The 15,806-nt window shown below is 39.4% G+C and overlaps 1 protein-coding gene and 1 pseudogene across 1 annotated transcript; both read right to left on the bottom strand.

Annotated features, from left to right (window-relative positions):
* Positions 1–1,251: 1,251 nt before the first annotated feature.
* LOC145501202 (ras and EF-hand domain-containing protein-like) lies at positions 1,252–5,308 on the bottom strand. Its single transcript, XM_081480724.1, has one exon. The coding sequence runs from the start codon at positions 5,105–5,107 to the stop codon at positions 4,790–4,792; it is 318 nt and encodes a 105-aa protein (XP_081336850.1). The 5' UTR covers positions 5,108–5,308; the 3' UTR covers positions 1,252–4,789.
* A 6,543-nt stretch (positions 5,309–11,851) lies between these two features.
* LOC145500001 (sterol 26-hydroxylase, mitochondrial-like) lies at positions 11,852–13,680 on the bottom strand (annotated as a pseudogene).
* Between the last annotated feature and the right edge of the window lie 2,126 nt (positions 13,681–15,806).

The raw sequence follows: 15,806 nt of genomic DNA, 5'->3' as shown, positions 1-15,806 counted from the left end.
TTTGTGTGTGTGGGTGTGTTGAGAACTTAAGTCACATGACGGTAGATTTTCATTTTCGCTTGGTCCGACCTGATATAAAATTTGATCTGTGGCTGAAACAATCCCCAGATCTGATACCCTTTAACAGGAGCCCATAATGGGCTCCTGCCTTTAAAATAGAAATCCGAATTCCGCCGAGTTACTTAAGATCCGTTTTCTTGTCACTACAAGGCTCATTTGTGGTGAAAAGCATGGAAAGCATCTTAACAATTAATTGCAGTGCCTCTTTATTGGTGAAATAAAACACTTGTTAACTCTTTGAGTTCAAACATTTTATTGTCAGAACATCAAGGAAGCCGCTATAGTCATCTGCAAGAAGCTGTCTTGTTATGTACATGTTAGTTCTCACAAATTACACTGTAAGATCTGCAGGACGAATCTGTTTGTTCTTGCTCGCCAAGTTTCACTGTATAAAAACTACGCAGGTGAACAACGTTAAAGGAATCCATTTCGGTAAGATTCTGGGTTAGATTTCGAGACCTATCTTATAATACCAAAAGAAATTTTTCTTTCTCAGATGTTTCGATTTTGGATCCACAAAAGTAGCTCATCTCTGCGACGAAAAATATGGCACTTTTAAGACCCTATTTCGCCACAAATTGTCTCACAATTTTGTTGCGACACACATTGTGCGAGGAATTGCCTGCTGTAACATCCTTTGAAATAATTAACTTTTGCAACGTTGTGCTGCAACAAGTGGTGAATATACAAAGTAAAATCAAGTTCTACTCTTCGTAAAGTATGATCACTGCAGCGCCTAAAACGTAGCGGGAGACATGTTCATTCCAGAGGGTGTTACACTACGCAAGGCATCGTGGTGTCGCATGCAACCGTGCAACAGAATCGCACGGCAAAATGCAAGAAAAATTGCTTATGGTATCAGCACCTTTAGTGCTTTCCCTAATGCGAGTGTCTGGCCAAACACTTGATTGCTTCCGCTCGTCCTTATATCACTATATTCTGGGGCTGGCTACGGATCTGATTTCAATCAGACCGCCATGGTCATTATTTGCAATGTCGTCAGACAAACTGGGACAAACTGATGACCCATTAAACAAGAAGACCTCAGTCTTTTTGACCATTTGTTGATTCTTTATTACGTTTTGAACTAAACCGATCTCAGTGCTGGGCTGAATTGTACAATTTTTTGTTGTTTATGATTTTCAGTTTGTGTTGATGGTCGACTGGTGGACGTTTTGTGCTGCTTTACCACTTCGAAGGAAATACAAGGGGATATTAGTGTCGGTATTGATCGGGTATTACAGCCCTAAATTACAAATACTAACACTTGCTTATTTATTTAACAAACATGCAGTCGAGAAATGTGTTACGTATGGAAGTAATTTAGACACTTCGTAAAAAACATATTTTGTTTTAGACAGGGCAAACCGGAGCTGAAAATTTTTTAATGAAATGTAAAATTTACAAATAGTCTTTTGCCGATTGAAGTATCCTAGAAACTGTGTGGCTTCATACTGAAAACAGATACCAAGTTTACTTAATATCAAAAGCCTAATGGTGGTTTACTTTGCAAATGCACATACTAAAAGATCACTTTGAAAACAACTTGGAAAGTAAAGGTGTCATTTTACTGCGAAATGGGTTTTATGCAACTTATGCGACGATTACTGAGCAATTTTGTTACCAAAGAAATTCAGTTTCCAAAGAAACTTGTCTGAAGCATACTAAGAAAAACAGGCCTGGCGGTTTTCAGCCGTTAGTTGAAGCAAACAGGGAAACGACCGGATTTTACTTTTGGGCATCGATTGCAACACGCTCGCGAGTATTACCGAGTATTTAATGGATGGCCATTTTGTAACACAATTTAACGCATCGCTTTTCGCAATTCGCCGACGCCTCCAGCTCCTCATTATTGGCGCTCGTAATATTAATAAACGCTCCCTGCTGAGTTTTGAAGAAGCAGAATATTAAAAAAGCTTTTGTTGGTAACTGTAAGAAAGCAGCTGGCTAGAGTGTGTACATGACATAAAACTAAAGCTGTCTGATTTTGACATTTCGTTGGTAAACGCTGCGCAACTTTTTCCTTTCTTCTCAAAATGCTCTATTTGCCTGTGGGCGGTTTTGGTGTCAATGGCAAATGTTAATATATGGCCTTTAGCACCTGCTGGTTTAAACCAACGTGTATTTTACATTTTTAAGCTGAGCTGGTACACCTTGTTTTATGTCTTACTTAAATTAAAAGCCAGGAGAGGTCTTTGGTTTCATTTGCTTGTTAACGCAAAACAACAAAAACTGTCCGCAAGCATTGCATCGCAAAAAAATTTGCACATGCAATTTTTGGACAAATGTGTACTTATCTGTCATTTGTAAAATTGTCACATTTTTTATAGGTTTTCGTGATTATTTTAAAATCAACGACACAACTGCTCTGTAGCTGCAGGTTGGATAAAATCACTGATGTTCTAATTCGCATTTATTTCATGTCCGTGTTGATTATTGTACAATTTCTTATCAGTCTTTTCACTGGCTTATGGACCTCCGGGTCATGTACCAACTTTAATATTCCAGTTGTCCCTAGTCTGGGATGATGATTCACGCAAAGAAGGAAAGTTTTCAAGGAGAGTTTGAGCGTCTTGAAATAACCACAGGCGTTTAAGAGATACATGTACCTATCATGGCACTAAGATAAATTCTATAGTTTTGTTCATTACGGATAAAGCGCAGGCTTATCACAAAAAGATCCTGTGTTTTCAAATTGCCATTGTTCGGGGTGTATGCATTCAGGTCAAATGATCATGATCATGAAAAGTGTAAACGAGATCGGAATCAACTGAAGAATGGATGAAGATTCATGGTTGGAAAAGAGCTAAAAAAATAAATTTTAAAGAAACAAAAGCCGTGACGATCAGCCTGTTTTGGATCAAATCGTCCTGTGTCACGGCCCCCTACCAACGGTTTACAATTTGGGATTCAGTTTTAGCATTTTTTACAAAATGAAGCGTTTTCCTAGAAACCAAGAACGGAGTATCGAATTAATTTCACTATTGAAATTCCATCAGAAAAAGTTTGAAATAATTTCAACGTGCCAGGAAATATTTTTTTGGTTTTTCCTCTCGCAAAGACGTGAGGATATTAATGATTTTCGAGTCAAGTTGAATTTCTTAATCCGTTTCCATGTTACAAAACTGTTGGAAAAACATCCATACTAATGATTCAACAAATGATGTAGATCGTGGAGGATTAAAAGAAGGGCCTCATTTACGAAATACACAAACTGGCCGGCAAAAATCGGACGATCACGAGCGCAGTTTGATGCAGCAATCTGAAACAAGCAAACATAACCTTATATTTTTTAGTATTCGATACACAAATTAAACCGCGCCACAAAATTCTTCAAATCTCATTTGAATAATGTTTGCTTTTCCGGGGAACTTTGTATGAATAATGAAAGCGGTTGAGACAGATAATGTGAGAGCTAAAAATAATCCACAAATTTAAACTCTACATCTATCCTACAACGTGCTACGTGTCTGATTTTTTCTCTTTATAGGATTGCACACTCCTAAATGAGAGATAAAATCACGTTTCTTCCTTCCATTCACAACGTTCTTGCCTCGAACACAGCCAAATCTCTACTAGAATGTTTGTGTATTGTACAGTCCCAAAATTTGATTTTTTTTTACCTGTCATACAGGAGACATTTTCAGATAAACAGTCATTATATTTTAGATATAGGTCAAAGTCGCAAGTTTCTATATCGGCTATTTTCCCGTAAACCAAAAGATAACCTGGAAAGGAAAAGAAAACAACCGTGTTTCCCTTCCTGAGAATAAACTATACGGACGAGATGACAAATATTGCTAATCTCTGCTTTAAAGCGGTCAGTTTGGAACCAACTTGAGGCCAAAGACCTATATCTACCAATTGTAAATTTATCTGCAAGCTCAAGTTGTCGGAAATGTTGCGTTCGCCGGACGGATATTCGCCTGGCACGAGTTCATATTCGACCTTACCAAATTCCTCTTTGTATTAAAAGGCCAAGTTAACTCAGTACAAGGCATTACGTGCCCACAAGCTTAAACAGAAGTTTTCCTTCACGTACACCGAACGAACGAACTATAGTATAGTAGCAGAAACATTCTAACAGCTCGGTAAAAAATTGCGGTAATTTAGTTTAGCAAAAAAGAACAGCAAACCCTATTCGTCTAACATCTAGAATAATCACAGCTCTGTCATCTTGTTATGAACTTGTTTTGTTTTCTCTGCGCTAGATAAACCAGCAATATATATCGACTATAAAAAGTGTCCAAATAGCTCAGTTTTGTTATGGCATTTAACCGCAATTTTGGATAACATAAAAACCAAACGTTGACAGAATTAACAAGCATTTATTCAATTCTTTTCCCAAAATGAATATCCTCTAGGTAAATCTTAAGTTGCTCTTTTAATGTCTTAAGTGGATTCACGGCTAATGGTTGTATTTGCACGCGAGTCGGATCAAGAATTAAAATAGATACGGACAGGAAATAATCACGACTCTTCGAAGCGTAGTTTAACTGTGAAGACAAGTGATTGTTCTAGCCATCAAATGTAGTTTACGAGATTTAAACCGCCTCTCTCGGCAATTCAGAATCTTCACAAAGCTAAATCACTCTAGCGTGTAACACAGGTATATTTCTGTGAGTGTGCATTTCTGTTGTAATAACACGTAAGATGAATGTGAAGCGTGTCTCGTATTCTGCCACCCTTATCAGCCCATATAATGTTTATTATTTCCCCCATGAATTGCTTACCCGCTAAGGAGGCTAAACTGCTGTCCCAGTCTGTCCTTCAAGTCTTCATATTCTCCATCGAAGCTCGCAGAGTGTTCTGATTTTTTCCTTTTGACTCCCGTCACCACAGACTTGAACTTTTTAAAATTCTCCGAAAATTCCTCGATGCTTATTCTTCCATCCCTGTCCGCATCGAGCTTGTCAAAGACTTCCGCTAGATCGTGAGCGTCCAAATCGCATACTGCGGCTAATTCCTCTCGGTCTATATACCCGCTTCCATCCAAGTCCACCGCGCCGAACAGGTCACGGGGTTTGACATTTTCAAAGTTAGCCATAGCTTGAAACTATTCCATAATGCCCTTCAAATCCTGTACTTGTATCATCCAGTCGTGTAAAATTTCGGTTTTTTTTTTCAAGGCTTGTTGCGTCCTGTAATATTTCCCCTTGCTTACGAGCTTCGCGTTTTGTGGTCGAGTAATTATTCGAGTGAATCGTCACTTAGACACACACAGCTGTTGTGAGTGGTTCGTTTCTCGCCACCCGCTCGATCTTGGCGCGATTGTAAATTTCCTGTCAGGCCCAACCAATCAGCGACCGGTATTTGAAGACTAAAACAATACGGACCAGTTAAGGGGCCGTGCGATTGGTTAGAATATTAATAGCATCATTACCCTATTGTATTTTCATATTAAATGTCAACTGTTTACCATGGTTTGGCGGGGAAGCGCCGCATATCTCCTTGTCTACTCGGTCATCCGAGTTTCAAATTCAAAAAGAAAAAAGAAACAGATATCCTACCTGTTATGATCATATCCTTTTGTATTCTGTTTTTTTCTTTCGTAATATGATTTCCCCACTTTATTTTCAAGCAGGAAAAAACGCGAACTGATTCAAATTAGATAGCTAGCTGCAAATTTAGCCGAAAATTTGCGAAAATTTCATTTGACAGCCTCATATAAACAACAATTGTTATTTGCGAAGTATCATCTTACTACTTAAAAAGATCGTTTCGAGACTTACTATTAACTTACTAACTTTCAAAGAAAATTTGATCCACGTTTTTGTTGTGGTCTAAATTGTCTTTTCAGAAGTAAGAAAACTGAGATTACTTTGAAAAGAACACTCATACCGCCCCATATCAGTATATTCGAATTCACACAGTTTGAAATGACATGTTCGCCACAATTGGCATCTGCGAAAAAAAAAAAAATAATAATAACAAAAATAACCCCCACACACTCACACACTCGCGTCTCCGGGGCAACCGCACGGTTGCAAATATCGTGCGTCGTTATATTTTGCCTCAGGACAAAAAAGTACTGACAGGTCTTTTTCCTCTCTTTTGCATAATCAAGTCACGAAACGTATGGTGTAACTTCATCTGATGCAGTATATTCACGCGGGATGGAAACTTAACATTCTACAGAGATGATGGTCGAGATTAAATGACAAAAGTCAGAAAAGAAATATATTACAATTTATTCCATGCCATAGATATTATAAGCAATCGAATTTTTTTTCCTATTCGACAGCATCTGACAGCAGTGTTAGTATTTTCCCGCCATTATGTGTCGCGACAGTAAACGTTCGTTCAGTTTCCCGCCAAAACATTAAAATGGCCGCCGGTGGTCGCTTTGTTTTACAAGGCTTTTGTAGTGAAGTGTCAGCAGGACTGCTGACCACATACGTTTTCGCCGATTATGCGCGGCTTCGCCTAAAGGCTCGAGTGTTTTTTTTTTAACTTACGTGCAGAAAAAATAACCCTCGTAGAATATTACACGATATTTCGGAAGCTGCCAAAAATTGGTCTAGGTCTTGGTCTAATTAGATTTACAAGTTGTCATCCTGAGCTGGGGAAGAATTTGAATGTGTTTTATGTCGGAAAGAAATTATTTTGATGATCTGGTGATTCTTCGGAGAAATGCTAATAAGAAATAGAACTTCCCGTGAAAACATTTAACGGTATAACAGAGGATGCAAGACCGTGCTGGCCGAAACATTTTGTAAGTAAACGAGAAAACGTTTGAATGCGTTTTATGTGGGAAAGAAATTAATTTGTTGATCTTGTACTTTTATAGTCAACAAAATGCAAATAGAAAATTTCTCCTATTTTTAACTCAACACCCTTTTAGCGTGCCAATGAAATTTCCATTTAACGGGGGACGCGCGGGTAAAGACAGAATTGAAATTACCAAGGTAAGATCTAGCATATTTTTTCTACAGCAATTTCCGATACTAAAATGTTATTAAACATATTCGACTCCATCATTCTCGTCACAAATAGTGGACTGAATTATGGTTGAAGAATAAAGAAACTAAGCCCTGACATGGAAATTATTAATGCTCATCAAGTAATATTTATGCCCCGGATGAAGAGTGCAGTCCCCCACCAAGAGGAGTTTTATTTGGTCGGTCCGTGAGGACCACTAAAACTTACAATAAGTGATTGACGAAGTCAGTCTGGTTATTCGTTAAATTACCAAGCAAAATTTGAAGAAAGCTGTACCAAAACGTAAATGTTAACGGAGTACACCATAAGTTGTCCAATAGATACTCACAACCATTTCGTCATTTCCCGTTTGAATGAAACACTACTACAAGATTTCGAAGTAACGTGTAATTCAAGGATAATGAAGAGGTCCATAGAAAAAATATACTTTATCTGTTCAGTTTTGAATTATTTGTCAGAAATTGCCTTAAGCCTTTGTACCAGTTCTTGTTTCAGAAATATATATCGTATCGATACACCGTAAATGATAACTAATTACGCGCACTAAACAAAAATATATGGTTACAAGCCCAACGCGGAAGGTAAGCTGCCCCTTCATCATTCTTTCATACCTTGGGCAAACTCTACTCCCCCGTTACGTGGCTTCTAGAACAAGGTAATGACTCAAATTCAAAACTATTTCTAGTTCATACAACTTTATTGCATTAATTTTATCCGAATCGTTCTTGCCTGCTGTTCCCCGTCCACCTTGAAGGGGAGACGTAATATTGCAGTGACGTCATTGATCGTTTAGGGTTTACGCAATTTTATTTTGATCGCAATAGATTCATTATACTATAAATAGAAATTCGAGGTGGATATTGCCACGCTTGTTTTATGAGAGATTCTTTCACGTACAAAATCAGACCTCGCTATTTCGAATGTTGCGAAATTTCACTGGGAGCGGAGGAGTGAAATTCGGCTCCCAATGGAAAATTCTCGGGCGTTGATGTGCGTGAATTTTTAACTGACTTCACGTGCGCAAAGTGAAATACATTCATGTTTAATTTTCCGCGAACGGAAGTTGTCCGGTCATGGATTTTCTTTGCTTTATTTTACACAAGAAAAGCTAGTTAATTCACGCAACTAACGCGCTACAAATACTGTGGAACTGTTAACTTTGGGAATTCTCCTTGAGCGACAACTAATCAGCTTCTCTTCTCAAACACCGCATGTGAAAAGTCTCAAACTTCTCTCATGGAGTGACACTACTGTAAAGGAAACTTCTCGTCTGCGGCAACCTCCCGTAAGTTACCATGGATGCTCACAAGAGGCTCGATATTGTGGTTATTGAAGCCTATTAAAGCCGGCATAACATGATCTACCCGTTGCCATGAATGAAATGACATCAGGGCCGGGCTTTTCGAAAGCCGGTTGACGCTGACCCAGAATGAAAAGTTAACCGAGATATTAATTTTTCTCGAATAAAAATGTTTTCCACTGCTTATGTTTTGTCTAGTTTTAGATTAAACAAATTGAAAACTGAGACAAACAATATGAACAGAAAACCTGATCGAAAAGTTACAAAACTGAAATTGAAATTCTTGCTTTTAATGGGTTACTGCTTAATCGGGATTTGAACAACCAAGCCCTGAACTGGGAATAGAATGACGAGGCAAGTCAGACTTTCCGTTTTGACATAACTGACATATCCGGTTTTACGACGACAGTTTGAATTTAAAAAGATAGTTTAATTTGTACTAGACTAGGATCCCATTTGACTATCAGTTGGTAAACGACGTGTTTCTAACTGACGGGTGAGGTCCGATTTGGACGAAAATTTCTGAAGGTGAGAAATGGTCCGAAATTGTAATTCATAACTGAGAAATTGCTAAAAATGTAACTGAAAACTGCCGGAAGTAGCTCCGAGGCTACGCCTCTTATCTTCTTGGTTGGCATCATCTCCAGTTATATTATCCCCCATTGCAAACGACATAACAGCAAAAATCAAAAGAGCCCAGGAAGGAGGAATGACGCCAAGTAATGATATGTCGGTCCCAGCAAGAGCAGGCGTGGCGCAGCGGTGAGAACGCTCGCCTCCCACCCTTGTGCCCCAGGTTCGATTCCGGCCCGGTGCTATATGTGGATTGAGTTTGCTGTTGGTTCCCGCCTTGCTCCGAGGATTTTTCTCGGGGTTTGCCAGTTTTCCTCCCTCCACAAAAACCAACATCTCCAAATTCCAATTTGACCAGGAGAGAGGACCGGCATGAAAACCAGCGAATTCCTCTCTAAATATTACAATTTTCATTCTCTATGTACTTGTGAACTGTGTAATTAATTGTAATTGTTTGTTGTCTTTTCAGCTACACGTAGAAAAAAGAGTTCTTAAATTTTTGTCGACGGCTTAAGTTCTGAATAGTTTGCTGTGACTTAAGTTCAAAATCTTTATGTCTTACAAAGGAAAATTGAAAACTCAAGAAACAGAACTTGTCGGTGCCAGGAGATCATTACCCGAAGCCTCCATCTCCTACACTAACCCTGTGAGTCAACCCTTAACCCTTTGAATACCAACTACGCATATAGTTGGTATATATGCGTAATTAATGGTCGTGCTCTTTGTACCACTTGTGACGTCATCAATTTAAATGTCATCAGATATTCTTGATAAGCAGATAGTAGTACTAGGCTAGGCCTTTCCGTACAATGGTCAGGTTTAGATATCGACGACGTTCCGACGTCGCAAATCGAAAAACAACGTTATCAGTTTTGGTGCAAAAACGGTGGTAAAGTGGTCCACTACGCCTATAATTGATAAAGGTCCATTTCTAGGCTTCGCCCGTAATTAACATCCAACTTTTCACAGCAGCCAGAAAGAACATACAATGCAAAAGGTAGCCATTGTAAAAGGGCTGAGGAAAACAGAAAGGAAAGGGGCAACAAACAAAATTCAGAACGGTTCATGACAAAAAGAAAAAATTAGTCCAAATTTTGGCTTATGTGCATGCCCGGAATTGAAATTTTGCTCAATTTTGCACCTAATCCTCGAAAAATCTCTCCTTTTAGCAAAAAAAAAGCTTTCTCAGCAAAACTTAGGCTTATTTAGCGTCATGGCAGCTAAAAAACCCTGACTGAACGGTTAAAAACGGTATTTTTTGGCGAAAGTTTGGTATTCAAAGGGTTAACCGTATATTTCTGTTTTTACAAACAGCTCTTGTGGGAGTTTTCACTCGATCTCTTTTCAATACTCAATGATATCCGAGCTAAGACTGAGATCCCACTAACCTACTAACCTAACTCATTACCATTGTTTGTTTCTTTGTTTCCCGTAAAGTTTTAAAGGAGTTATATCACGGACCGCGCATCTTGAAAAAATTGACCAAGTTTTTCAAGTTTGTCTCTTTCTCTAAATCTTTCTCAGTCATGGCCATCCCTAGTTATTCAGTTTTTTTGTAATACATTTTTTAGCAATATCCTACTTTAGGAAATTATTATTTTGATATTTTTTTCAATTTAAAAGTAATCAGAAAATGACTTAAAATATTCTGACGTTACGTGTACATTTCTTGCAGAAAATTTCGGACGTAAATTTTCGGACACTTTTTATCTCATGTCGGACTAATTTCCGACAAACATTTTGGACACTTCGTTGAAAAGGACCTAAGGTAAATTTGCGCCAACAAAACACGAATTAGACTGAAAAAATCTGTGAAAATGATAGTTTTACAGCACCCTAATGGGTTTTCAGATACACGGACGAGAAAATAACAGAAATTTTATCAAGCCGTTACGTATCTCGAGCAGTGTCTCGAGTAGAGCTTGTTCCAAAAAATAATAATAGTAATCTAAGAGTTTGGAGCTACTTAAAAATTTTATACTGTACTGTAAATATTTCAGGCGCTTAAAATTCCGGACGGTTTCTAATTTCGAACACTTTTTGTGTCTGAAATTAAAATCGTCCCAAAAATTTTGCAAGTAATGTACCCGAGATGTTAGGAGCACGTGACTCAAAATTGATTGACCGCGGCGCAATATCGAGGTCCAGGAATCTAAGCCCTCGCCCTTACGGACAGCCACTAGTACAGGACAAAAGACAAATCCCTTTCAGATGCTACAAAGAAATGTATGAAGTAACTCCCGCTATTAAGAAATTGGGACATTTCAAGCGACTGGAGGTGTTTTAGGGCTAGACACTAATCATTTTACTATACAGTGTTTTCGAACTACACTGACTCCTCCACTAAGCTTTACTGGCAAAGTAAATTTCATATTTTTAGTTCTATTAATTAGTATTAATCTTTGAGGTCCTTTTCGAAAACCACATGTACGTGAAAAAGTTTCCTCAATAAAGATTATTATTATTATTATTATTATTATTATTATTATTATTATTATTATTATAAGTGACCCGTAGTGGTAATATTCGATTAACACAAAACCAATGTTTAGCGCTCGGGCTTACGCCTAAAAAATGAGCTTCTTCTTCTCAGTCATCTTCAGGTCCTTATTATGAGAATTAATGTTCCTTTTATAGTCCTAGTCTGTGTAATCAATGCCAGTTTATACTCTTTTTCTTTGGCCATCGTAGCTTAATAAGAAATAACACGCAAGCTGCGGTGACAAAAATTTAGGTGTTACTTCTATTCCTAACGGTCACTTCTGAAGATGTATGTTGAAACATACGAAACGTCAGGTAAATGAACTTTGTTTTTTTTTTTAACATGCGTTTTATTGCCATGTTTATCACCGCAGTTTGCGTGTTATTTCTTATTAATGCCAGTTTAATTTTGAAAAGAAAGTTTTCGAGGACCAGGTCGATTGAAAAACTAGTTTATGCATTCTACTTGTAAGTTTCACGTTTCAATTTATTTAGAGTATCTCCTGGCGTTAGAGCTATCATCAACTGGCAAAGTATGTAAAGACAACGTTGAGTTCAAAAAACGAAATTTATGGTTTGTGTTCTCCAGAAGATGTAAACTTTGGTCATTTCGCATTGTTCTAGTACCCAGATCTAGCCCCTTTTGGCCGTGGGAGACCTGGATTTAAGATTAGTTTTGTAGACGATGGCGAAGAAATAAACCAAGATTAATTTAAAACGCACGCGCTTGCATAGCTGTTCTCTGTTCATTAAACGTTTTGTTTAATTTGTTGACATTATCATTGCAGTTATTGTAGTGGTTTGCGCGAACTCCCTTAGAAGCATGACGGACGAATTATTGGCTGTTCACAAACTTCACTCTCACAGCTCTGTCAGGAACAGTGACACCGCGCGAAAAGTACTCCACATTCTCCGCATCAGGAGGATAAGAAATTTTAAATTGTCGCACGTTCCTGGGCAGTAAAAGATGAAGCTCCAACTCAGCTATTCGAGGGCCAAGACACATTGGGGTTCCAAATCCAAACGGAATGGAAGAGAAGACTTCCGCTGCTTCGGTTAAAACAAAGTCTTTCTCGCTCAGCCATCTTTCTGGTTTAAACGCCTCAGCGTTTTCGAACACTTCTCCGTCTCGACTCATGAAAAAGACAAGAACCTCTTGTCGCACAAGCACCTCTTGTCGCACAAGCACCTCTTGTCGCAGGATGTCTTGCTTGTCAGGATTTTTCGCAATCATGTGCAACACCCACTGCATCGTGTTGGAAGTTGTGTCAACTCCACCAAATAGAACATCAATCACAGTTGGAAGTAAGTCTTCTTTATTCAGCTTTCCACTTGACAGGAGGAACTCAAAGAAACCCATTTTGTCATCCTCAGTAAGCTCGGATGAGTCGCGTGACTGGCTCCTACGTTATACATTGTTGTTCTTCAAGCTCGTGACTTCTCTCAATAAGCAATTCAGCGTATTCATACATCGTGTCCATGCTAGAAAGAAATGTTTTCAACTGCTGAGTCTCGTAGATCTTATAAAACAAAGTCGGCAACAAACCCACCCCCATCAAATTGCAGAGAAATTCTCCCACAGCTGTCATAAAGGTCTGCGCTTCTTTGACTTCGGGCCCTAGATATCCAAACCTTTTGTCGAACAAAATCTCTGCGACAGACTCAAAGGACCACCTAAAGAGCTCGCCGTCGAGATTACAAACTTTGCTTTCTTTCTTTGAGCCGCTAGGTTCTCGAACGGTTGGCAATCTGATATCCATTATAATTTCGTTGAAGCCCGGAGAGTAGTGAGCTATCTCTTAAGGTCGAAGCATTCGCTTACTTAGCACTCTTCGATACTTGTAGCACTCGGGACCATCGGCAAAAAAAAAAGCCAGGACTCTTTTGGCGTTTCTCGCGATAATATTCCAGAACGGGAAACTGAACTCGTTGAGGATATATTTTGGCTCAACTCGAATGACTTTCGCGGCAGCTGCGGGATCTGCCACCGAAACCACCGTCAGAACGGGTAACCGCGTTCGATATATTTTGCCACATTTTCTTACGTTTTCCAATTGCGAGGTCATCATTCTCGGCTTTTTCTAAAAGGCTCGCCATTTGCTCCAACGAACAATGTCCAAGCTGTCCATATGATGGGAAGGCTGATGGGACCTGGCAAATCTGATATTGTCTTCATGGGCTCTTTTGCAGCGTCAGTGTTTACATTGGACGACAATCTGCTCAACGATAGAGGATTCCTTGATCCGTGTAGCGCTCCTGAGAGAATGGTTCGACCGGGAGCAAAGCAAAGAACGAACAATTTTGGTTTTTGTAAAATAAGCCATCGTATTCGCAAACTAAGTTCAAGTTCTTCAGTCTTCGTAGAAAGTCAAATCACAAGAGTCCTCAACACGAAGTCGAGGTGAATAACACTTGAGGGCCTTTTTCCCAGGCCTTCACGGTCAATTTATTTCGGTGACATACCCGAGATGCTCGGACCATATGACCCAAAGGTGATAGACAGCGAGCAGTCTCCCTTTTGCCAGAAAATCCGTGGGGAAGAACGCAAAACAAGTGGTCGTGCGAGCGGCGAGCCGCGAGTAGCGCGGGCGTCGGAAGACTTGCGGCTAGCGGCTAGCGGCTTCGCTTTGTAGTCTTGAAACGTTTGCCAGTTTGTGCGCCATTTGGACCTATCTTGCCCCCAACTAAATTACATCTATTCTATATCTGGATTGTTATCTCAGGTGGATGGACAAATGATCAGTGAACTCAATCACTGGAATCAGTGGGTGCGGCCAAAAAGTCGTCCCCAATGCCACCAGCGGTTCATCTCCTCTTTGGACGCCTCGTAAAGCTGCCTCTGTTACAGACTGAACGTGTTTAAAACTAAATATTTCCCCATTCTTTTTTTCCCAAACTCGCTGACTTTGCTTAACCTTGTTCAATCGAGAAAAGTCGATTTGAAATTTATTTATCATTTGGTGCTTGTGTTCATTGGCAACGGCCAATTTCCCCTCTATGAGATGTCTCTGCAGGGAATCATGGTAGTTGTATTCTTGGGTCATTCATCATCTTGGACTGGAAATTTGTTTTGATGAACACAACTAACATCAATAGTAGCGTGTCTCATAGAGGGAGGGGGTCACTGAATGCCTTGCACAAATTCATAAGATGTCGATAATGATGCTAACTGCATTGTCAATCTCGCCGGTGAGTTAAAAGAGAAACTACGAAGTTTTTATTTGAAAAACAAGGACCTAGCTTGAAGGACAAACGGCTGGACACTCTTACTTCAATTGATGGCGGGCCGAAAAGGCCATCATTGACGTTCGTGCGTACGACTGAACAACAATCGTTTTCTACGAATGACGTGCTATTGTTGACCAGTGACTTCACGAATTCAATGGAGGAATGTAGGGAGGGAGTACAGGGGGGAGAGAGGGAAGGAAGGGTGTGTGTCCTGTTTCGTGCATTATAGCATTTAAATTTGACGAGTCCTGCCCAGGATAACTAGCTGCACCAGCTACCAAAGTTAAAATCCAAGGAAGACAGAATTACGCATGGAATCGCAGTCCTAAATTATTTCAGCTTTCTTTTACACGTATTTTAATGGGAAAGAGGCGAAGAAGAAACACTTTTCGAGTGGTTTTGCAAACTGTATTCAAAACATATTTTATGATGTTTTGTGCGAAAGTTGCCTTGCAGTAACTGAGCAGCCTAAGTCACGAGTACAGTGTTGTCATGGTCCGGCATCCGTGTGCCAAAAACGAAAAACACAGAACATAAGTTACTTTATGTCACAGTTTTACTAAATTATTCATTTCTTGAACTGTTGTTTGTACCCGTGGAAAGCCATCGATAAAACATACGCATTTCATACATTCGTAAACTATTTACTTGTACAATGTCGTAAATGGAGGAGAAAAAAAACAGGTTATACGCAAACTGAGGAGTTCAAAAGCACATGAAATTCATAAAATGCTCTTAAAGTGTAGACTACGTAGACATAGCGAGCGAATTAGAAGAATTAGGGTTTTATTTCCAGTGTTTCCTGCTCTTACTAATAACATGTTCTCGACTCAATTTTTGTATACTCTCGCCTCAATTTTTGCGTGCCCTATAAATTGCGAGAACCCTTAATACGCAGGCTACTTAAAGTATAATCTTCAACAATTGGTTACAAAACAGTTGGAATTGAAGCAGTCCCGTACTTTTCTACGGAGACTGAAAAAGTATCCGTAAATCTTTCTAGGAAAGAGCCTACACAGTGGCGGGGTACTTGGTGTTGGTGGAGAAATGGCTGAATTTATGAATGCTGCTGCGGGAGCAGTCCGAAGCCTGCCCTTGATGATAAGAAATGACTGTCATTTTCCCGTCCCGGACGAACCTGGTTTGCGTCCTGCTCTTTGTTGCCTTTGTTGTCACGTTCTTCAGTTGCAGCGAAATTACCGTTGTCGTCCGCCGTCGAAGT

This window comes from Orbicella franksi, chromosome 10, assembly GCF_964199315.1.
Source record: "Orbicella franksi chromosome 10, jaOrbFran1.1, whole genome shotgun sequence".
Taxonomy (NCBI): domain Eukaryota; kingdom Metazoa; phylum Cnidaria; class Anthozoa; order Scleractinia; family Merulinidae; genus Orbicella; species Orbicella franksi.
This window is presented reverse-complemented; position numbering and strand designations above follow the sequence as displayed.

Excerpts from the sequence above, each read along its gene's own strand:
- LOC145501202 (XM_081480724.1), bottom strand. The coding sequence starts at position 5,107 with ATGGCTAACTTTGAAAATGTCAAACCCCGTGACCTGTTCGGCGCGGTG.